The following is a 14,438-nucleotide window of genomic DNA, read 5'->3' on the forward strand; positions in this document are numbered from 1 at the left end:
AACGAAGGCGACGCCAAAATGCGATCTTCTTGCAAAATTTGAGCAAGAACGGCGCAGCAGTGAGCGCAATATCTTTTTTCGAACACGCGCAGCGAAATATTCACGACCCTGTATGTGAAGTTTACAACTATTACTCGGCAATGGAAAACATAACAATTCTGTGAATTGCATCTAATAGTACATCTAAAGCGCACAAAATAGATATATTACATATGGCTCTCAACTTTACCAATAATACGTGAGTAGTGTTGTGTCGGCAGCGGCAGGCAAGCGGGGGGCCCCGACGGGCGAACGCGCGGCTAGCGCCGGCGCAGTGAAGGAGACACGGAGCTAACTGCTCCCGCTGAAAACCGGAACGAAGACTCCGCCGACCCGCGGCTGTTTATTCTTATAAAGGCTTCACATGCTAGATGACACCTCCCGATTGGTACAAGCTCGTCACATGACAAAAGGGGGGTGCGCCATCTAGCTAAACAACTACAAAACATACATGTGCGATGACACAGAGATCTGACAGGGGGCGACACTATACTACATCATCCCCCCCTGGAAACAAAGCAAGCATACAGTGAAACGCGCACACAAGACGCGCATTTAAGTCCAAAGGCAATTTCAGCTCATTCCCCCCCACGTTCGCACACGCGCACCAGTCGCACACAAAGCACGCACTTAAGTCCACAACAATTTCAGTCCGTCCCTGCCCAAGTTCACATACACGTGCACCAGTCTTGGGCACCAAAACACGGGCAGTCACTCAAAGTCTGACAAGGAACACTTCACAAAACTCACTGCACCGCAACAAGGAGCACTTTTTATACCTGTGTTAATGAAACATGTGGACTGTCTCAACAAGGCCCCTAGCCGTGGCATTTTGAAGACGGAAATACGTTCTACACTACATAAACAAAATCATCGAGCCACGGAGGCCGTTTTCTGTCACGATGAGGACGCGTGCGTACCTCAGAAGAACTTTGGGGGTTGCGACACGTATCGGTCGACTTTAAAGACCCAGTCGTCCCACTATTATTTACCTCCCCCTGGTTGGAAAACTCAATGTGGTTGTCGCTCAAAGCTGGAGAGGGTTGCCCAGGAAGCTCCTCTCGACGTCCCAACAAGTCCTGGGATGCTACCGATTCCCCAACGGAATCTGAGACGACTGCTGACTGTGTAGACTCTGAAGTGATACAGTCAGACGCGCAACTTAACTGATGCCTATGAAAGGACGATGTCGCTACAGACGAGTCATCGGAATGACTATCCAAGTTTGAATATGAGTACAAAAAGTCCCTATTACTTGTACACAATGTACTACCTGCTGGAACCTTCATCGCTACGGTTAACTTAGACACATGCCACGTTTGCCCATCACCGAGTAGAAAAGTAGATGGTCCTATCTGGGCCTTGACTTTACGAGGTTTACTGTACTTAAAAAATCCTTTCCTGTTAAATCTTATTCTGACGGTGTCTCCCACCTTGATACGAGTTGCCTGAGCACCTCTACGTTTGTCTACGTACTTTTTAGTCTGAGACTGTTTCTGCAAGACCTTTTCTTGAACTGGAGACACAAGACTGTCCTGTTCCCGTAGATCTACACAGAGCCGCATGGTTCCATCCTTCTTGCGCACCACCATGAGCGGAGACACCCACTCTGAAGCCTCGACGCGCTCGATGTCGCTGTCCTCGAGACGTCGCAATTCATTTGTTACCTGGTCACGGAGAGCCAGGGGTTGTCGGCGCAACTTTGAAGATACTGGTTTCGCATCTTGCTGCCGATGAATTCGGTGCACAAAGTTGTTGACGAGGCCCAACTCGTCACTGGAAAGGTGATCAAAACCCGGAGGCACACCTGTGGGGCTCTGTACTGAAGGAAGCGATGGTAGACATGTCAGCGACGTGCCGTCGATCTGTATGCCCAAGCGTTGGATGGCGTCTAAACCCAGCAGCGATGTTCCTGTAGTCGTTACGTGGAACGTGAAGGAGCATGACCTTTGGAAAAACTGGACAGTGGCTTGAAACAGGCCTTGAATGTCGATGCGTTGCTTGGAGAAATTTTTCAAGTCCACTGCTGTTTTTGACAGTCTGTGCTGTCGACCAAAGTGCTTTCCAAAATCCTCGGCCGTCATCAATGAGACAGACGCTCCTGTATCCACCGGCAGTTGCATGGAGACGCCGTTCACTACGACTGGAACTTCCAAATCTTTTTTAGTTTCAAAAGCGCTTACCGTCAAGACAGACGCGGACGGCTGCCCTGCGGAAGTCGAAGACAGCGTCTCTGCGGAAGAGACGTGTTGAACAGTACGGGTTTTTCGGCAAACTGATGCAAAATGGCCCAACGTGTGGCAGGCGTTGCACCGCCGGTTCCTTGCTGGACAATTCCTGTACGTTGCAATATGCTTCGCGCTGCCACACCGGTCGCATGCACCACGGTTCCCGGAGGAGCCATGTGCGAAATGTCCGTCGTCTCGGCGGCCTCTCGGAAGAAGGTCGTGGTCTCGGCGGCCTCTCGGAAGAAGGTCGTGGTCTCGGCGGCCTCTCGGAAGAAGGCCGTGGTCTCGGCGGCCTCTCGGAAGAAGGCCGTGGTCTCGGCGGCCTCTCGGAAGAAGGCCGTGGTCTCGGCGGCTTCTCGGAAGAAGTCGGCCCTCTTGGCGGCTTCCCGGAAGAAGTCGGCCCTCTTGGCGGCTTCCCGGAAGAAGTCGGCCATCTTGATGGCCTCCCGGACTACGTCGGCCATCTTGGCGGCTTCCCGGAAGAAGTCGGCCCTCTTGGCGGCTTCCCGGAAGAAGTCGGCCATCTTCATGGCCTCCCGGACTACGTCGGCCATCTTGGCGGCTCCCCGGAAGAAGTCGGCCATCTTGACCCGTCGACGGAACGCCAAGCTGGGATGCTTCAATTCTTCGAACATTTTCGGAGCCGAACGCGCGGTTCGCTCGATGCAAGGCTTCTAACGAGCGTCCAATTTCTTCTGCCTTGTCCAGGGACAGGGTTTCGTCATGAGCCAGCAACTTTTCGCGAACGCTGACGTTCGCTACGCCCTGTATTATCTGGTCTCGGACGCGCTCGTTGTAGGCTGTGCCGAAGTTGCACTGTACCGCCTTCTCCTTCAATGCGGTCACGAATTCCAGGAATCCCTCTCCCTCGAACTGCTTTCGACTGGTGAATTCGTGCCGTTCCGCCAGGACATTTGTTGACGCGGCGAACAGCCGGTCAAGCCGCTCCATGAGTCTCGGAAACTGACGCTGGCGGGACCGCATCACTTGACGTTGACGCTGCGCCGGTCGACTGCCTTGCTGCTTCGCTTGAAGCTGACGCTGCGCTGGTTAACTGCCTTGCTGCTTCCTGCTCCTCGTCTGCGAAGTACTTCCGTTGTCCCTCACGCCCGAGAGCGCTGACGAGCGCGGACGCTCGTCGCGCGTCCGTCCAGTCGCCACCGCCGGCCGCTTCGAGGTGGGCCTGAAAAATTTTTTTCCATCGATGCCATGGAATTAACGGTGGCCCGGGCAATTCCAGAAAAACGGGAAGGTTCGCCGTGAAAGACGCCATGTCCGGTAGCGTGCAGGAGACAGTGCAGAAAACAAGCCGGAGCTCGCAGCAGGAATGGGGCAAGGAAGAACAAAGGGGGCGAGAAGGCCTAGGCTCGGAAGCCTCGCGACGCCGAGTGCGTCGGCGGCGTTTGCCTGCCGTGCGGACACGGGAAGGGTCGCTTCACTTACGAAGCTCGTTGGTTTCCCGGGGCTTCGGTCGGAACCGCTGCGGGAGTCCCACCCTCGTCGCCAAAAGATGTTGTGTCGGCAGCGGCAGGCAAGCGGGGGGCCCCGACGGGCGAACGCGCGGCTAGCGCCGGCGCAGTGAAGGAGACACGGAGCTAACTGCTCCCGCTGAAAACCGGAACGAAGACTCCGCCGACCCGCGGCTGTTTATTCTTATAAAGGCTTCACATGCTAGATGACACCTCCCGATTGGTACAAGCTCGTCACATGACAAAAGGGGGGTGCGCCATCTAGCTAAACAACTACAAAACATACATGTGCGATGACACAGAGATCTGACAGGGGGCGACACTATACTACAAGTAGGACTTTTGCAAAACCCTTGTAAACAATATGCAACAAATTCACTTAATATAGACATAAATTGATATGTCGAATTTGTCAGCTTTGAATGCTCTAATGAATGCAGTTTACACAACTGCTATATCTGTTCTTCGTGCAGAGCTACGAATTTGCATACTTAGTACTTCTTTTTTTTTTTAACTTACAAATTTTTGAAGATTTCGTGAGAAATTTCAGGCCTTAATTTAAATGTTCGCTACCAAGAGTCACTAGAATGTAACTTTCTCTCTCAAAGGCAACAAAATTCATTTAAGTTTGCCCGGTGATTATTTCAGAAAAGAGACTATAAGGGCATAGCCTTTAGTTTCCATAGTGTTCTGCTCTTCGGACGTATTGAAGGCACGATATGACTTTCCCTGGCATGGCAGTGTAGCAGTGCTGCGTTCTATTTCATAAAGGCCGTGTCTGCTGTGCCCGGGGCACAGCAAACGAAAGGTGCCCGAAATGTCTACGTTCACCCATGACGTCACGTCCGCTATAACCCATGATGTCACATCCGCTCATTTCCATGGCGGCCGTCTTACGGAGCCGGCTGCGCTGCGAAACGGTCCGTATTCCGTGCCCACTTAGAGCGTGAGTAATTCATATTTCCACGCTATATGCGTGTAATAAAGGATTGGGGCTGTGAGCAGTTTGATGCGTTACCATTAAGTACCTTGTGCGCATATTTTGCCTCCTGGCCGCGTCAAATTGCAGCCGGCATGTGGAATGGGCCGTGGCATATTATATGGAGCTGCTCATGTGAGTGGTATTGCCTCCGTCAGGATCGTCAGTGCGTGCACAGAACCATTTAGTAGTCTGGTTCAGGGAGGATGCGCGAAAGAACGAGGACGTAAGAAAACACTGGCATGGCGAGCTGTTCCGTCAGATCGCGTTACATCGCGCTTTCTTTTAAGACCATCTGGCTCGAGCGAGAGGATCTTTGAACAGCATTACTACTGCTTTTTTACAGCTTTGCTGCGGCTCATTTAATCGTCACCTGCATTCTTTTAATAATACAAATGACATCGCTGCGCGGAAGAGCGTCTCTTGAAGTTTCCAAACAAGAGCCAATGCCGCCGTGCCTGCTGCATACACGCTTGCCTTTCCTAACGCAGTTAAGACGCGGCACTAGCTCTGCTACTGCGTGATACAGGGTCACTGTGATAAGAAAATAAAAAAAGAACAAACGAAATTAAGGCAGAAAATGTCAAACGTTGCCAAGCGTGATAAAACGGACCTGCCTCGCTAGATGAGTTGAAGAAATCGGGGTCCTGAAGTCAGCTTCGCCGCAGTAGACTAGTGTTACGCGCTGAAGCATGTCAGAACTGAAGAGTGATCGCTTTCACCGACATAAATAATATGTGTTCCTTAATGATGTACGCGTGCACCTGTCGTCTCCTGTTACATTACGCGCGCCGAGGCGCCTAAGTGTACTGGCCGGCCTTCAGCGCTATTTCGGACGTGGCTGTGATGCTTTGAACCGTTGGTTTGTCGACCTCGTAAGCCAGTTAATGTTTACACGGCCATTTTTTTCTGAGCTGTTGATTTCTTCCATAACAGCTACGTAATTTCGTAGTTTCCTGTTCAACTGCTTTGGTCATATGCGAGTCAAGGTTGTTCTCTTTAGCCGAGCGCAGTTTTCGAAAGCGAAACGACGCTTTTGCATCAGCATATAGTGCCGTCGCCCATTTACAACACAGTCAATCAATGTAATTTTGTATGTCACTGGGAAACCGCCAAACGCAGGGAACTCACTCGCATGCGGGGAACTGCATAACTAACCACGGCATTACCGTGCCTCTTGGAAAGCTGCTTTGCATCAAAGGCCGGGTACCCTTGCTATGATTCACCGCAAAATATTTTGTATGTCTAACCGCTTAACATATTTGTATTGCGGTGAAGCTAACCTTACGGAACCGAATTTCGCAACGCTTTTTAGACTCCTGCATCTCTACCAGCCACTGCCAAACGCTGGTCGGTACGTCTCTTGGCAAAGGTCCAGGTAAATCTCCCCTGTTGGGAGTTGGGGGCACTCACGTATATGAAAACTGCCAAGGAAAGCAGTTGTCCTGATGAAGGCATGCTCCCGTGTCGAAACATTTGCACCAGCCTGTTCGACCACCGTTATCACTGCAACATAGTTGTGTGTTGCGGTGAAGCATGCCGATATTGGGAAAGATTTACGTGAATTTGGAATGTATGGTTTCTGTCAGCGACGAACCTAATGTTCTACTCTCATCAAAGCAGATTCTCGTGGCAGGATGCATGATGTCTTGAGAACTTTTGTTGGCTAAAGCCATACGTGCCAGGTTAGCTCTTGTCACAATAATACGCTTTACCGCAATACACAAGAGGCCCCGCTGTAGGACACGCCCGCCGTAGTTAGCCAAAACCTTATGTGATGGTTCACTGCAAAACACCTCCTGTATTGCGGTGAATCGTAATAAAGCACATTTGTCTGTTTAGAATGTAAAGACCCTTGCCCTTCGCTTTTGTAATAATATGACTCAGTTTAATGAGAACATGTATTCACTGCTAAAAACATCCACATTGAAATGGAGATATGAAGACTGTTGGCAGCTTGTGTGATGTTTTATCCCTTTACTTTTTTGTGTACCTGTCACGCTGCCATTATTAAATTTTCCTGTACTTCGTTAGGTGCTGACGTACATAACATTACATCACAAAGAGCCACTGTGTAATTAGTGTTCAAGGACCAGTGTGATGGCTTTACTCAAGAAAGGTTTGGGTTATGTTGTTGTGAAGGTTTTTTTTTTAGAGGTAGCTTTCTGAGAAGAAATCAGATGTCAGGAAATAGATCTCATTGGCACAGTAATCTTGGCTGCCTTTTGCTCAAACGTGCCCTAGACATAATTGAGTGATTTGCACTTGCAACTGGACAGCAGCCGTAGCTTGGGAGACCAGTGATATGGCATATTTTATCAAACTAGGTGACACATAGCATTACCAGTCGGAATAGAGACCTGTTTAAATGTTTGTCACCTTTAACACCTAGAGTTTCGACCATGAATTCAGAAAAATCTGTAGCACATTTAGAACCTAGATTTTAAATGCTGTATAAGTTGGCTTCTTGTTCACTGCAGCTGTGCTCGGCTTCTGTCCAAACGGGAGAGCACTTCTGCACAGCTTATTAGGGAATATTCTTATTTACATACCTTCTTTTTATTTATCTCGCCTACAATCACAATCAAATGTTTATGGCACATGAATGTGCTGTGCATGAATCTAACTTACAATGCCATGTTCAACAGCGCAGTGCATGTAGCTTGTGTTGGTTCATTCAAGCTAAGCATTGCTACAGCCTTTAACTGTAGGTATCATGGTATGAGAGCAGAGAAATGGATATGCAAAGACAGTTGGGCACATTGAGACATCATCTTTGTTGTGTGTGAAAAGGTGACAGATACACAATATGGGGAGAACGCATGCACTTTCATATTTTCTCGCGCGCACAAAAAAAAGCTGGAGGAATAAGGTTTCTTCACTGTGCCATAGAAACTATATGTTTGCTCTCAAGGGTAATTCTGATTCATTGGATATGTTCCTGTGCTGTGTTTATTTTCTTGAGTGTGCTTTAGTTTTTGCACGTTAATGTTTCAAACTCGTTTTTATTTTCACAGACTGAAGATCCCACGTCTTGGTTTGACTTCCTGGTACAGGATACTTGCACTTAGCATGGAGTGATGAAGCAAAGTAGTGTACTTTTATTAAATGTGCAGATTTTAGCAGTATAACAGCAGTTCATTAAAAAAACATGTGTGCTGAAAATAAAGTGTTCTTACCCACATTCCTCGTTGTCTATTTATTTATTAATACTGTCAACCCTCATAGAGGGTCATAACAGAGAGGACAATACAATTACATAAATCAATTATGGACAATGTCAATATATGTAAAGTTGCTTAACACTTGTCAATTCACAGTTAATAAGATGTTCACTTGAATGCTGTTCAGCACACTTCTGACATTTATCAAAATACGTACAATGAATATCAAGTCGCACATATCACTTGGCACTTCAAAACTAAATCGAAAACTCCCATAAATATGCCTCAGCAGCATTTTCAAAGTCGGTGACATCATTTAAGCTAACAATAGCGTTTGGCAATTGGTTCCACATTTCTATCGCATCCAGGAAAAATGAGTATCGATATGTATCACTGTTGGTGTGGTCCGGCTTTATGACGTAGTCGTGGTTAGTTCGCGGGTATCTTTTGCCTGGAGCATGTAGATATTTGAGCTTATCAATCTTAAGTTGATCCTGCATTATTTGATAAAGCACCTTCAGCCTATATTTTTTCCTACGTACCTCAAGAAGATCGAAGTTTCAACGCTGTAACATAAGCGTGACCGATTCCTTCCTTCGGTATGTCGAACAAATAAAACGCGCCGCCAGACTCTTTCCAACTTCCTCTTAAGCGTCACTTGATGGGGACTCCAAACAACGGCTGAATATTCCAGTATCATCCTAATGAAGGCGGTGTATGCAATAAGTTTTACATTACGCGATGCACGTTCCAGTTTTTTTTTTTCTAAGAAAATATAACTTTTGATAGGCAGTCATGCAGACGTTATCTATATGTTGGTTCCATGTCAATTTTGCTCATATTCCTGTATTCTCTTCAGCAAAACCACTTATATGGGGAACTGATCATGATAAGGGCTCATGAGCATGTTAAAGAACAGCCTTCAATGTCTGTCTTAGTAAAAGTGTGAAAGAACCAGGTTTGTGCATGAAAAGTTTTCCTGAGGGTGTGTGCCTTGAAGCCCGTAGTGGTAATCACAGGAAACGGGGGTGGATCCAGAGTAGCACCAAAGGGCAAGCCTTCATCGAAACAAATATGGAGGGAAGTGACTGCATGCTCAAACTTGTCAGCTTACAAGTTTGCCAAGACCAAGTGATATCAGAAGTTGATGAAGCCTACATGGTTAATGTATAACCGCTTAGGGCAAAATTATTTAGATACTTTTTATGAGGACTACATATTTACTGGAAATCTCAAAATAATTATGTTAGTGCAGAATACCTTCCACTAGTTGTGACGTCCTTGAAAGAATGAAAATGTTTGAGTTGTACTTGTGTGGTGCATGAAGTTACTTTTAAAAAAAACAACTCAGCAATGGAAACAAAATGCAGAGTAGTATTCGAAATAAATTGCCACCTCTTTAGGGCTAGATGAATTCAAATAATGATAATAAGCAAATGAAGATCGGGCATACAAGATAGATGTTTCAGCTCCCACTTGAAAGCCTTGTTCACAAAGATTGTGAACAAAGCTCCAGTTGAACCAGTTCTTATTTTTCATTTTTATGGCTGGCATCTAATTTTAAACTACTTACCGTGCCTCTTTTGACCAAACCAGACAGGCTGCCATCAAACTCTTCACTACTTCAATGCAAATAATTGGAGGTTGGCAAATACATTTTTCTAATAGGAATAGTAGGTAACGAATAGTCAAACACTGATGCATACAGTTACAGCAGGCATATTTACCTTGGAATTAAGCACCATGCTTATATTGTCTAGTAAAAAAAGGACAGCTATCAAGGAAGATTAGGATTATTTTTAAGCAAAAGTAATTATACCTCATATACTTGAAGCAGATGTAGTGCTTCTGAAGAATCACGTCCAAACTGCACACACTAAAACATTGAGCTGGGATATTCAAAAGGACAAGTACATGTTTTGCTCGCCAAGTGACTTTTAGTGTGCTCAATTATGCAAAGTGTGCTATTATATGATTAATGTAATTTGCTAATGTAAAGAAAGAAGAAGCCAGGATCTCTTGCTTCATATATATGCACTGAATCAAGAAGGTAATTAAGGAAGAAGAACACCAGAAATAAACACGAATATTTGTGTGCTTTCTGGCATAAAATAATTATCATGTAAGCCACATAACATGCTTTCCAAAGCATCCCCTACCTTAACTTACAGCTGCATCACGTGAGGGCACTTTCTAAGAACACACATGCTTCATGATCATTCACTGTGTTAGTGACTCCCACTGAAGTAGACTGAGAACATATCTGGGCATTGCATTCAATAGCTGATGTAAAGTGAAAAGACTGCTGCTTGTAGGTATGAATGAACCAAGTGAATAAGAAATATAGGTTCTCAAACTTCTAGTAGTAAGTGTGGCAGCACTTAAAAAAAACATATTACAACTAAAAATTGCAACACATGATGAAATAACTGAAATAGCTAGGGAGAGTTTAATAGACCAATAAACAGGAAACTGCAAATTCCCAACATTTGTGAATACTTTTCTTCACATGTACTCACCTCATAAGTATGACTTCCCTTAATGCTCGAACCTCTGCCTTAATTTCATAATTCCCCATTCTGACTGCTTCGCTCATGCTGATTGACATCTAGCACAAAGGTTGACGAAAGTAGCTGAGCATGTGCATGTGTTGTGAGGCAAGCTGCCCACATCTGGTAGCCGCATGCCAATTTCTCAGAGTAGATGAAAGGGAAGCCTTGAGGGTAAACCATAGAGAAGACGGACACCTTGGTTCAATGATAACTGAAAACACCAACATGGAAAATTTGGACAGCCCACAGAATCAGCAGAATTGACATAGTTTGGAAAAACTGAAAAGATGCATTATGATATTCATGTTACACAGGTTCCAGTCAAGTTGAAGATTTTCACTGTCTAATAAACTTATAAGACAATACATGACCAGCAATACTGTATGGAACCTAAACAAGTTTAATAAAGTCACCTAGAATTCAGGATGGAGAAGTGACTGAATTGAGGATGCTAAAATGGATGAGGTGGAGGCAGATTGTGAAGGCAGGTCTTAAAAAATTAACATTCAACACACACTTAAGTTGGCAAAGATTGGACTCAATGTTCACGAAGAAATTGACTAAGTTAATTTATTGGTATACGTACATGAGAGAGCAGCAACAATACAGCAGAGATAACTGTCATGCAAGAGGAAAGGACGTCAGTCTAAAAATTAACATTTGATCAGAAGAATGGTTATGCATGGGCTCAGGCTCATGTACAATTCTGTATGGTACGCATGATGTCAGAGCTGCATAGCATAAGGAACTGTGGCCTTAGATGCCTCGATTATGAAATGATGTGGGCCAAGAGTGGAACAAGGATAGCATCAAAAGGGGGCCTCCTCCAAAAGGAGAACCGTAGGGAAACGGGGTGAGAGAGGTTTCCTACACAACAGATACAGAGTCATATGAGTCATAGTCATAGAAACCATGACCCAAGGAGCTGCACAACAAGGTATATAAATTCAAATCTCTATACAGTTAAACCTCAGTATAACGAAATTCTCGACATAACGGAGAATTTAACTTTTCATAACCTCTTCTCCATTGAACACCATGCATCTAGAGCCTCAATATAAAGAAGTGTGTTTGTGTGCAATTTCAATATAACGAAATTTCGCTTCTGCTGCAGAGGAGTGCCATTTGAGACAATCAATGGTAACTTCCGCGGACGCAGATAGTCAAATGACTGAATTATAAGCGGCTCCTTGCAAGCGCACCTCTCAAACTGCGTGCAGCGCGACAAGAACAATAGCTTGGAGCCGCATCATGTTCCGTATAAATTAAGTCCAAGTGCGATCAGATCCTATCGCGCCCCGCGCACTTGTGCTTTAGGTGCGAGGGTGAGACAAGAAAGATGGTGGCTTCATAAGTGCGGCCTTCCCCGCGAGCAATGGCAAAGTGGGGAAGGAAAGCGAGCTCGCGATAACACGATCAAGCGCGCGCGAGGGGGCGGAGTGGGGGGGGGGGGGGGGGGGGTAAGTTGGCGCGCGTCTCGGCCATGACTGGCCGAGACGCGGCTGAGCGCATACGCAGCCGCGCACGCTGCTCTAGAGGTAATCTGCTGCGTGTGGAAAGAGCGGGCATGCCATGAAGGCGTGGCACCATGTAAGCTGTTTTCCCGCACGTTTAGTATTGAAGGTTGCGCAATCTCGAGTTTTGACGATCCGTTGGAACGAGAAGCAGACGAAGCATTCGCTCCCAGCTGCCGGCGCTTTTCATGATAGCGTCGTCGCAGTGCGACCGGGCGACGCTTTGGGGGCGGAGTGCACGCGAAAGCATGGCGTCACTCAATTCGTACCGCTGATGTAAAGATATCAAAGTGGCATATGAAACCGTATCATTCATCGCTGACTCCTATATTCGTCAAAATAAAATGTTTCCTAATTCAAACTTGCTTTTTTTTATTGCCCAATAATTCGGAAAATTGCATGGCCCCTTTCCGTGCAACAAAAACGATCGGCGACTGTACTCATTTGCATAACAGATCGAATTTCGATACAAGGAAATTTCTATATAACGAAGCGAATTGCCGATTTTACTTCTTTGTTATATCAAGGTCAGTGGCGTAGCTAGGTCGTCTGGCACCCGGGGCCCATAGGTCTTCTGTCACCCCCCCCCCCCCCCGGCTGTAGTCGAGGAAGGCGAGGACATCAACAAGTTCCTGGTGTCTTCAGACGTATATGACACCCCCCCCCCCCCCTCTGGCCCCTTGCACCCGGGGCCCGCGGCCCCCCGGCCCCCCCTGTTGCTATGCCACTGATCAAGGTTTAAGTGTATAGAGAAATTTCCTGTTCTCTACACGGGGGTGGCAATGTGGGCTTGTTCGTTGATCATCATGGAACGGCATGTAGTGTAGCGCAGCAAAAACAAGAACACAAGAAGAAATGAAACACAGACACAAGCGCCTAATTATGTCTGTGTTTTCCTTTTTCCTGTGTCCTTGTTTTCGTTGCATTACACTACATGACATTCAATACTTTCACTGTCACATTCATGAGCACTGAAAACCTAGAATCAACTAATATCTTGCCTGATTTGCCATAATTAAAAAGAAAAATGTGGGTATAGTAGGTCTAATTGAGTTCTGGGGATTTTAGTATCACTGACATATAGCTTTTTGGAATGTTTAATCGTTTCTTCTGTTAAGGCAGAGTACATGCTCAACTGCTACAATAAGTGTGAACGTAGGCAAAAACGACATTTTTGGCCCTTGCATCAATTTTATGGCATGTTGCGTGATCTAATCAAGTGGTTTCAATTTGACGAAGTTCTCGATTTAACAAAATAAAACCTCACAACCCAATAGAATTTATTAACTAGACTTACTGTACTTTATAACCAAAGTACTGTATAACTATAAGCAGCTACAGCCGCCATGAGTGGCGAGCAGAATTGAAATGAAAATGCTTTAGTCGAAACACGCTGAGCACTGCTGCTAAAGTATGCGCCACATGCATTGGGCAACTGTGGGAACCGCGGTGCCACACACAGTTATACAAAGCAGCACATAAAAGTGCTGTGGACTCAAATTGGTTAGTAAATGCATTCGGAACCAGTCTTTCGATTACTCAATTAATATATCAGCCACACACTCGCATAGCACGGCCACGTGGCAAACGCGGCCATGCGGATGCTTCACTATGCGCGGATCGGCTTGTTGCAATATTGGGGCACTCTATGGGTGCATGTTTAGAGCACAACGTTTTTTGCCTATCGTGTGATCGTTGCGGGTGCTCCATGGCTGAGTGTATTGTATGGTACAGAATTGGCCCCAGTACCAAAAGTACACAGGTAGGGCAGTCCGTGCAGATGAAGCGTGAACGCGAGCTCAACATAACCACGTCGTCATTATTCTGTAGCGATTATTTATGCGAAAGCGTCAAATGGCCCATTGAGCAAAAAAGCCGGCGTCTGTCGTCTCAGCGAAACAGCGCCTCAAATCCCATTAGCTGCGACCACGTCACGAGCGCGCCTCGACGAAACAGAGCGGGTGAAAGGGTACAACTGTTGTCGCTATAGTGCACCAGGTGTTGCATGAGGGGAGAGGGCATCGCCGCGATGCCCATCATCCTTGCTCTCGCAAGCCTCCACCCGGTCCGTATCTCCCCCCTCCACTGGGCTTAGCTGCTGCGCGTGCCTGCCGGCCTTGGTGGCCACTGCTGTTTCCTGGTCTCTGGTCGTGCAGCACGTCGGTGGCATGCGGTGTTGGCACTGCAGGCTGCTGCTGCTTGCTATCTCGGGCCCAATGTAGCTCTAGGGTGCATCACTTGCAGCGTAAAACTCGAAGGACTGCTCAGTGGCGTTCCATTGGGCATTTATGCTTTCGCAATCACAACTCAGATAAGACATGCTTAGCTGTCCTCATATGTTTTTCTTTAGTTGCCAAGTGGACGCATCGTTGTTCACCATTCACAGTCTTCAATCTGTCGTCATCATTGCATTGTCATTTCAAATTAGTTGTAATATCACGCCGTTGGATGCTGCCGCCTTCACGCTGTGTAGTAGATACGCAGTCATTGCCA

The 14,438-nt window shown here is 46.5% G+C and overlaps 1 protein-coding gene and 1 long non-coding RNA gene across 2 annotated transcripts; one reads left to right on the forward strand and one right to left on the reverse strand.

Moving 5' to 3' along the window:
• Window positions 1–344: 344 nt before the first annotated feature.
• LOC129387645 (uncharacterized) lies at window positions 345–4,063 on the reverse strand. The gene is made up of 2 exons (XM_055076957.2): window positions 3,711–4,063; window positions 345–3,450 (listed from the first exon to the last, which is right to left on the reverse strand). The coding sequence occupies exon 2, from the start codon at window positions 3,249–3,251 to the stop codon at window positions 891–893; it is 2,361 nt and encodes a 786-aa protein (XP_054932932.1). The 5' UTR covers window positions 3,252–3,450; window positions 3,711–4,063; the 3' UTR covers window positions 345–890.
• Window positions 4,064–4,502: 439 nt separating this feature from the next.
• Window positions 4,503–7,899, forward strand: LOC129387644 (uncharacterized). Its single transcript, XR_008614834.1, has 2 exons — window positions 4,503–4,682; window positions 7,733–7,899. It is a non-coding gene; the product is annotated as an uncharacterized lncRNA (long non-coding RNA).
• Window positions 7,900–14,438: the final 6,539 nt, after the last annotated feature.

Source organism: Dermacentor andersoni, chromosome 2 (genome assembly GCF_023375885.2).
Source record: "Dermacentor andersoni chromosome 2, qqDerAnde1_hic_scaffold, whole genome shotgun sequence".
Taxonomy (NCBI): Eukaryota; Metazoa; Arthropoda; class Arachnida; order Ixodida; family Ixodidae; genus Dermacentor; species Dermacentor andersoni.

Coding starts and splice junctions, on each gene's coding strand:
- LOC129387645 (XM_055076957.2), bottom strand. CDS start 3,251: ATGCGGTCCCGCCAGCGTCAGTTTCCGAGACTCATGGAGCGGCTTGAC.